The sequence below is a fragment of the Phaethon lepturus genome, unplaced genomic scaffold, assembly GCF_000687285.1.
Source record: "Phaethon lepturus isolate BGI_N335 unplaced genomic scaffold, ASM68728v1 scaffold21007, whole genome shotgun sequence".
In the NCBI taxonomy this organism is placed as follows: Eukaryota; Metazoa; Chordata; class Aves; order Phaethontiformes; family Phaethontidae; genus Phaethon; species Phaethon lepturus.
In genome coordinates, this window is record NW_010550210.1 from 23,749 (window position 1) to 33,111 (window position 9,363).

The 9,363-nt window shown below is 56.4% G+C and overlaps 1 protein-coding gene across 1 annotated transcript in view; it reads right to left on the bottom strand.

Annotated features, from left to right (window-relative positions):
* Nucleotides 1-9,363, bottom strand: part of SYNGR3 (synaptogyrin 3) — a gene marked incomplete at its 5' end in the record, with an annotated part of 11,638 nt that overhangs the window by 1,116 nt on the left and 1,159 nt on the right. Inside the window, 2 exons of the mRNA XM_010290503.1 lie at nt 1,005-1,147; nt 7,915-8,155. Of these exons, the coding sequence (XP_010288805.1) occupies nt 1,005-1,147; nt 7,915-8,155 (384 nt within the window). The remainder of the gene's footprint in view (nt 1-1,004; nt 1,148-7,914; nt 8,156-9,363) is intronic.

Consider the following 9,363-nt stretch of genomic DNA (forward strand, 5'->3'; position numbering starts at 1 on the left):
ACCGGCGCCCCCACTGCCCGCCCCAGGGTGGGAGCGGATGCTGATGGGACGGGGGAGAGCATCCCACCCGATGCCCTTTGCTGATGGCTGCATTAAACAGGCATTCTGGCAAAACAGCGGTGGAGAAGAGCTGTGGGGGAGCTGGGATTAAAAGAGATTTATTTGGATAATAATAGAGCGGGGAGCAGTTAAACTGGCAAGTAACTGGAGCCAGGCTTGCTGCTGGAAAGCCTCAGACCGTCTCTTGCCCCAATTCTTTTAAGGCAATGTGGAACCGGCGCACATCCTGGGTGTGCTCTACCCACGAAAAGCCGGAGGGGGGTGGTGGTGACGCAGGGGCCATCCCTGCTCCTCCGCGCGCAGCCTCCGGAGCAGGAGCCCCCCGAGCGGCACAGCCATCCCCGGGCACAGGTGGGGTCCAGCAGCTGCAGTCAAGGGGTCCGCAGGGTTTGGCACACCCCTGGCAAACATACCTCTGCCACTGTTCGGCCCTGGGGATGCACGGAGCCTAAAAGCAGGAGCAAAGGGGGTTTCTGCAAGCCCCTGTCTCGGGAGGAGAGCCAGCCTGGCTTCCCCTAAGCGTGAGCTGGTGAGCCTGAGGGGGTTCACGTCATCCCGTGAGACCAGCTCATCGCAGTGATCTGCTCCTGGGGACTGGTTTGCTTCAAACCAAGCCGCTCCCAGGGGTCTAATGAGGCCCTGAAATGAGGGCAGCTCATGGCTGGTGACACGTTTTCAATGGGAACGCAACTTTCCAGCCACAGGAGAAGGGGAAGTCTGGAATTCCCCAGCGAGAGGGGACTGAGCTGATGCTTCCCGTGTAAGAAACCACAAGTTTCATCTCTATTTAGAGGGACCGCAGGTTTCCTCAGTACAGCCCCTTGCTGCCCATCAGGATTCACTTCTCCAAACTGTGCCCCCAGATTCCTCCTCCCAGCTCAATGCTGAGCCCAGAGCAGGTTTTGTTTCTCCTCTCCCCACCTTAGCTCCGAAGCTGAACTCACCCAGACGATGATGGAGAAGAAAGAGAAGGTAATTGCTGCCCGGGCAGCGTCTGCTCCTTGTGAAACCCCTTTGCTCATCGTCGTCCGTTGCCACTGGTTTGCTAGGAAGCAGAAGGCTACAAACCACAGGAAGGACAAGAAACCTGAAAGAGAACAGAGCTGGTCAGTGCTGCTGCTGCCCAGCGCCTCCTCTGCTGCAAGAACCCCCGTCTGCTGAAGCACAAACATGCTGTTATCAAGATTTTCAAATAGCAACAGTGATCTTGGGTGCCTTGGCCTGTGGTGTGGCCCAAAAGGAGCTATTTTAAAAGAGGCTGATCTGCAACTGCTGGAAAAACAGGGATGGAAGGAACCTTGTAGGGTCACCCAGTGTGTTGTGAAGTTTAGCTCACCTACATCTCAACCTGATCTCAAAGACCTACAGGGACAGCACACCCTCTCTGGACATGCAGTCCTCACAGTCTGTGGGATTTCAGCCTGCCCAGAGGTGTCGAGGGGCTACCAACTCAGTTCCAGCACCCCAGCATGTCGACCCGCCATCCCCTCTGTTCCCTGGACACCACGGGCTCTTAGAGACTTTGGGCTGGACACTGCATGCCTCAGCCAGGAAGAAGCCCGCGCTCCTGGGAGCAGCAGCAGGCTGCTCGGCTGACGCAAGAGACGGATGCAGCCGTTCTGCCACGGGCTATGCCTTGGTCCAAGGACACAGCTGGAGAGCTTAAAAAACGGCAAGTAACAATCACCCGGGAATATGGACAGGCTGAGATTAACCCCTGCTCCCAACACGGGGATCACGAGCGACCCTGGGACGTCAGTGCATCCCACGAGCGCAGCAAAAGAGCAAGTGCTCATCGTGCGCCGTGCCCAGGGCAGGGATGCGGCAGGGCTGCCCATGGAGCCCAGAGGCACATGGGCTGCACGTGAGAGAGCTCTGCTCGTCCCCGCTGCCCTCCGCCGACTGCGCTCCTCTTCTCAGCCTCTCTGGGCTCTGCGGGATTGAGCAAAAACGCTCTGGTGATTATTCCTTACTGGAACCAAAGCTGGCTGAGCAAGATAGGGCTGCAGCTCCCCTAACTCAATCACCGGCCAACAGCACTGCCTGATGCCAAGAAGCTCAGAAAATAGTCAAGAAGCAAGCCACAAGCACACAGCGCAAGGAGCAGCGATGCTTTCTAGCACTGCGAAGAGGAGCTGCACGAGCTGGAGTCTTCCATAATGCTGTTTTAAGGGACTCCAGCTTTCCTGAGCATCCCCAGCACAAAGGTCCCCCCCACTGGCCAATTCTGGGTGCCAGTGCACGCGGGGACGCTGAGCTACCCGGCGCCTTCCCAAAGGTCATTAGCACATCAGTACGTGCCGCCACACTGCCAGTCCCATGGGGCTGCAAAGCACAGGCTGACTGCAGGGAGAGAAAAGAAGCTTCCTTTATTCCCCTTTATCTTGCCAGTTGTTCCCAAGTACGATATAAAATGCATGCGTGCATCCCCACCCAGTGTGAGTTACAGGGCTCATCGCACACCTCGCCTTTAATTCAGCATTTGCTCCCAGCTGTGGTTTAAGAAGACACTCTCCTCGCCTCCTCTTGCATGACTGGGCCTGGGGCTTCCCAACCAGTGATGCTTTTATCAGCCTGGCCGTACCTGAGCCCTTGAACTGCCCTCACAGCAACACAGCCTCCAGCAAGGATCATCCAGGCTTTCCTTTTCCAAATTACAGATTAATACAACAGCCTCATTTTGCCAAATACAGCTAATGCCTGCCACCAAAACCGCCCCAAATCTCTGCATATACATTTTCACTTCCCCTTAGGATGACCACTCCTCGTCAGCATTAAACGAGACCTCTGGACCTTACTCCTCAAAGGTCAGCCTCAGGGACAGAGGTGCTTTCTAGTTCCCCAGCTCTGTTATAACGGGGCTTTACCAGCAGCTGGTCCCCGTTAGGGGAAGCAGACCCAACCCCTAAACACGGACACGAAGATGCATGCGATACAGCGTTAGTTGCAGCTCAGACGGCCAGTGTGCGGTGAGCGTGGTGGGCAGTGGTCCCCTGGCAGGTCTCGGTGCAGGAGATGCTGAACCACATCTCCAGATGCCGCACTGCTGCCGCGCTGCCACCTCCGGGCACTCGGGGAGCAAATGCCATGGCAGCGGGGAGCGCTGCCCTCCCGTGCTCGAGGAGCAAGCCTCAGTCAGGAGTGTCTTGCTCAAAAATGCACTTTCCTGGAGACAGCAGTGTTTGGAAATCAGAAGACCAGAGATGAAACGTTAAGAGCAGCTCCCCACAGGTGAACTCCGAGCCATGCTGTGGGGAGCAGAGGGATGATCAAGGACAAGCTCTGGGGCCATGCGGTGCTGGCACCAAGGGACACGGGGGCTCTGCCACAGGACTAGGCTCTGTCACTGGTGTGTAGAGGGTCAGCTTGTTTGGGAGGGTTTGTTTAACACTTGGCCTGGTGCAGTAGGTCCCCCCCCCATATGCTCCGGGGCAGGACCCCACCACGGAGCACGAGTCACAGCCGCAACACGGCGACTGCCTGCTGACCAGCACCACAAAGCCTCATCTACCACTGGTGTCTTCTAAGGGTTTTCAAGGGTTAAAATGACATCATGCACATCTCCAAACATGCACCGGCTGCGCTGGGTACTGCAGTTACGGGCTTCCTCTGCAACACTGAGCTATGCAAGACACTGACCTTCCCCGTGCTTAAAAACATTAGCTTCTTCAGCCAGAAACCTCTACCTGGGCTCTCTTCTGCTGCTACCTGGGTGGAGGTTTTGCGACGCAGAGACAAGCCTTTCCCTTCCACATCCAGCTCTACCTGGATCCCTGAGAAGAAAAAGGATTCCCTCCAGTGTCCTGGGGAAGTGGGAAGGCAGGTATCGCTGCCAGTGGAGGAGATGGGGTCAGGCACGGGAAGCACCTCCAGAAACACCAGCCAGTCTGGAGGACTGACACACGCCTGTGTGTGAGATCAGACCTCCCAGGGAGCTCTACGGGAACTATTTTTGTTTCTGTACCAGCGCTTATTTTCATTTGTAATCACCTTCTGCTAGCACTCCTTCGAGATGAAACTTTGCACCCGATAACGTGAATCAGTCAGGCAGTTGACTCCCCTCGCGCCCGGCACCTCACCGGGGAGCGGGGCTGTGCCCTCGTCCAGCACCCGCACGGTCCCGCAGAGGGGCTGGCAGTGCCTGCCTCCAGCCCGCCCCCGCTGCATTTACAGCATCAGGTGTAAGCGCGTGTTTTGGAGGTGTCTGTTGCTACCTGTGTATTTTAAAACCTCACGAAGAAGGCTGAGCTGCCAGTGGTGTGGTGGGGCTATGTGTGCCGCTCCCGACTCTGGCAGCTCTGCTGCCGCCAGCACGCTGGGGATAAGGAGAACGCCAGGAAGCACCGCAAGAGCCAGTAGATAATTATCATTTTAGCATCTGCAGACAACAGAGTGCAAACACCAGGAAAGATGCATTACAGCCATAATTACAGCCTGGTCCCAAGCAAGCGCGTGTCTACGGGAGCAGCTGTAAGAGCAGATGGAAGAGAAAGTCGCAAATGCCGTTTGCGCAGCGCGGTGGCCCTGCCTGCACCACTGCCTGCACCCCGGCGTTACCTCCCAGCCGGCTCAGTGGCTCTGATCTGCCACTGATCCGATGCACAAGTCCTCCTTCCTTCAAGTGAAGGAAAGTTGTGGGTTAACGCTTTCGTTAACTCCCCCCACAGCCCCCAGAGACAGTAGCTGCCGGCCGACTTCTGCTTTGCTGGCAGCCAGCGTCAGGCTCCTGGGTGACCCCTGCAAAGGGCCAGAAATGACCTGCTTTTCTCACCCCCCGCCAGGTTTGCAATGCTGTCTCGTTCCTGAGCACGTTCCTCACCTGGTTATTTCCCAGATGCATTTTGAGCTTTTATATTAAGCAATAACGCAGAGATCACATATGGAGAGAAAGGATGAGAAAAGATGAAATAGTTGGAAGGAAAAAGGAGGAAACCACGCATCCCATCCTTGGTGGGGAGGAAAAAAGACGGGGACAGCGTAAGAAAGTCCCACGGGTGAAGTCTCCAGGGGTCATTAACGTGGAGGTAGTTAAGGCAAATTACACGGGTCAGCTCTGCCTCCTGGCAGGCTCAGTGCCCGAGGTTGCCGGAAGCAGCACAGGGGATACGGCGGGCTGCGAGCTCTGCGATGTGGAGGCTTCATGTGCCAGCGAAACCCTGCACTTCGTCCCTGCTGCGGGGTCTGTCTGTATCGACACTTATTCTGGGAGCAACCAACTGCCTGGCACTTCCTCGTGAGTGGGTGTACAGGCTATGGCAGCAGGGCTGTAAGAAAAGTTTGGGGCAGCCATAATTTTAGAGAAGTGAAGGCACAGCAATAGGAATGGGATAAAATACACTGGGCAGAAACCCGCTCTGACATCTCCCAGTGAAATGAACCCATTGCTTGTCCGCAGAGCGGAAGAGTGCTTTGCACACCAAGCATCATGTGCAGCTAATGGCTTGTGCCGTTGCTTGAATCGCTGCAGGATTTGGGTGGGAAGGGACCTCTGAGTGCCACATGTCCAACCCGCTGCTCCAAGCGGGGTCAGATGGGATGGGGAAGGACCAGGCTGACCAATTCCTCCTTCCAGGCCCCAGGGACCCGCACTCTCCCCGGGAGCCAACAGGCCAACTGCACGTCAGCAGCATCTCACTGAATTTGGGCTTAGGAGATGCAAAAACCAGACCTAGAGATGTGTTTACCCGTGACCACGGACTTCATTACAAAAGCCCTGGACAACGCTCCCATTTATACGAGCATCAAGCTGGATTTCAGCGCAGCATTTGCCAGGGTGTCCTGTGGGAAAGGGTTCATTAAGAGGGGATTGTACAAGAGCAGCGAGAAGGTGAGGAGTGGCTGGCAGGGAGACGTACCAGGCAGCGTGAACAGAGGTGTCCAGAGAAGGGCAACAAAGCTGGGGAGGGGTCTGGAGCACAAGTCTGATGAGGAGCAGCTGAGGGAACTGGGGGTGTTCAGTCTGGAGAAGAGGAGGCTGAGGGGAGCCCTCATCGCTCTCTACAACTGCCTGAAAGGGGTTGTGGTGAGGTGGGGGTTGGTCTCTTCTCCCAAGTAACCACCGATAGGATGAGAGGAAACGGCCTCAAGTTGTGCCAGGGGAGGTTTAGATTGGAGATTAGGAAAAATGTCTTTATGGAGAGAGTGGTCAGGCATTGGCACAGGCTGCCCAGGGAGGTGGTGGAGTCACCATCACTGGAGGTGTTCAAAAAACGTGTAGACGTGGCACTTCGGGACACGGTTTAGTGGGCGTGGGGGTGTTGGGTTGATGGTTGGAGTTGATGATCTTAAAGCTCTTTTCCAACCTTAATGATTCTGTGATTCTGTAATGCCAGGCTGGAGGGGAGCTATGGAAGACTGCTCTTTGCAGACCCCGATAGGTGACACCGTGTCGGTCACAGGCTTGCGTACGTATGATCTGCACATAAATGACTGATTTTTTTCACCAGCAAAGAAGCGGCTTGCCTGTTTTCTACCAAGAAGCCCGCAGAGGGGATGGCCAGAGGGAGCAGGATGTCTCTGCCCGGACACAGGCTGAAGACACGAAGTACCCAGAGCACACCCATTGACCCAGGGTGATCCTGGAGCAATAAAGTGTCACCGCCGGCAGCACAGCTGTGTTGGGTGGATTTACCAGCACCTCTGGTACAATACTGCAGCCTCTCCAGGGCAGAGCACAAGCCCTGCACGGCAGAGGCTTTGTAGGGCAGAAACTGTCTTCTCCAGCTTGCTGCTGAAGCCCGTGAAAGCACGCAATGCATGACAAGTGCAAAAGAGAAATGAGGCAGAGATTGAGAGCAGTACCATTTCACACACGCCTGGCAGGGGAGAGAACGGCTGGTACGGGGTGGAAGGCAGGGAGGATCACAGCCTCGCATCGCGACACGCAGCATCAGCCAGAAGATGGATGTGATGTTCCCCCTCTGTTTGAATTGAAGGGTTGCAGGCACCGAGCCCCATGGAAGGGACTGTAAATATCATCTAACAAGGGCTGGATGCCGGCGCTCTACCACTACGGAAATAAGCTTCCAGCAAGGAGAGAACATCCTTAACAACAGGCAAGTGCAAGGTGGTGATGACGGATGTTTTCATTTGGGACCAGAGAGCCATCAGCAACACTCGTGCTGGATAAATCACCTTCAGACTTTGCTACTACAAGAGCCTGGAAATGGAGACCATCAGCTGCAAACTCAGCCAGGCAACTCCCACAGCAGCCACGTGGAGGTCGGCCTCTCCCGGCTCAAGGCATCCCACCTGCTCATGTTCACATGGATGAGCCCCAGATCAAGGGGCTCAGGACGGTGCAGAAGAGCCGTGCCAGCCCTCGAGAGTCCCAGCCCCACCTGCACTCTGCAATCCTGGAGGCAGCGGGGGATTACAGTGGTCTGTAGAAGCGTGTTTCTGCTTTGTTCCAAAACAGACAAACACAAAGTGAAAACAGACCCAGATGTAGCTGATGAAATGACATTTGCTTGAGCCAGAAACAGGAGATGTGGGAGGCTAAGACGCCCCGTCTGGTCTCTGAGATGCGACCACCAAGCCTCACTTCTCTGGGTGGCCTCAGAAAACCCAGCTCAGTGAACGTTGCCAGTTGCCGAAGTGACACAGACAAGTGGGACACCCCAATGTCCCCAGGCTGCCACACACCAGCTTCCTCACTGCTGCCTCTGAGCTCACGGCTGGACGGGACAACCCACCTGCCACCCCTGTTCCCCCCAACTGAGGCACACGAGTCATGGCACGCTGTGGGAGGAGAAGAGGGGACACAAGCGTGGAGCTGCAAGGCACAGCAATGACCCCGCGCTGCCCACGGAGCCAGCATCGTCCTTCGCAAGCACAGCAAAGCCAAAGACGTACCTGAAAAGCCGAGGTCCAGCAGGACGGCCCGCTTGCGGTCCTTCACGCTGCTGATCTGCTGGAAGTGGAGGTCCACGACAAAGAAGAAGATGCAGCCAAAGAAGGCGATGATGCCAACGGCAATGCCGTAGCTGCAGGCACTCTCATTCTCATTGAAGATGCAGAGCAGCTCAGGGTGCTGACTGTCCTTGTTCACGTAGCACTCGTTCACGATGGAGCCAAACACCACGATGGAGAAGATCTGCAGAAGGAAGGAGAAAACAAAGTGCTGCTGTTTACATTTAACTCTACTTTCCAACAGCAACGTAATTGGATTCAATGCTGTCTTTGACTCCATGGCAACGTGGCATTCGTTAGACAGATCCCGACTCTCGCCTGGTTGGCGGCCCCAAGCAATGGGCTGGTGGATGGTACCTAGGTCCTCCTTTGCTGTGAGCCTGTCTGCCTTTCAGGGGCTTGGTTTGCTGAGTATTTTAAGAGATGTTATTCTCCAGACAGGCTGGGGAGGGGAAAAAATAAATGGATGGGCCAGGTCTCTGCACAGTCTTTCTGCTCGTTTTGCTCTCTGCGGTCAGGCTGTGGTCGCTAAGCCCCGCTGTGTCACTGCGGAGCGGGGAGCAATGAAGTTCCAGATAGAGCTGCCGAGCAGGCTGACCTGGGGAAGGCCGGGAAGGCCGGTGGAGGGGGACGGGACACGGCAGCGCAGGGAGGTGGGGAGCAGCTCAGCTGGGCGCAGCGGGGCAGGGGGACAGGCTGCTCTGCGAACAACAGGGCAATTTTCCACCTGGCTTAGCAGCAGTTGAAGGATGCAGCGCCTGCATCCGCTATCCAGTGGCCTGGCTTCAGCCCTGCGAGGGATCGAAAGGGCAGGGGGGTTGCTGGTGGCTGCCCGGGTCCCACTGCTGGGACCCGAGGGTGTTTCATGTCCCTGCAGGCAGGGAAGGAGCCGGACGGCAGCACGCAGCCGGCTGCCTAAATTAATACCATAAACGATGCTGCATGCTAAAGCAATTCCCTTATCCCTCCGACACCAAAGGCACAAGCAGAAGCCGTGGGACCAGCTGCACTGTAATTTGCTCTGGAGCCTGCTCCGTTAGAGCCTAGAAAGCGCTGTGCCGCCGTTTGGATTGCAAGGCTGTGAGCAGGGAGGGAAGCAAGGTGTGCAGGCTCCCCTCCATCAAGCTGCGAACCTCTGATCTTGTGCCTCACTGCCAGCGCCAGCTCCACGCATCCCCGCACGCCTCCCCACCCCGCCGGCACAGCCGGAGGCCACGTATGCAAGCGGAGAGATAAGAGGCTTCTCCAGCACACGCCGGCACGGGGTGTGCAGCTGGGGTCTCGGGGTATGGTGCAGCTCCCGCTCTGGACGCACCGCTTACATCTTCTGCAGTAACAGCACAGCACGAAGTGCACGAGACCGAGACAGGCGACAGACAGAGGCGGCAGCCG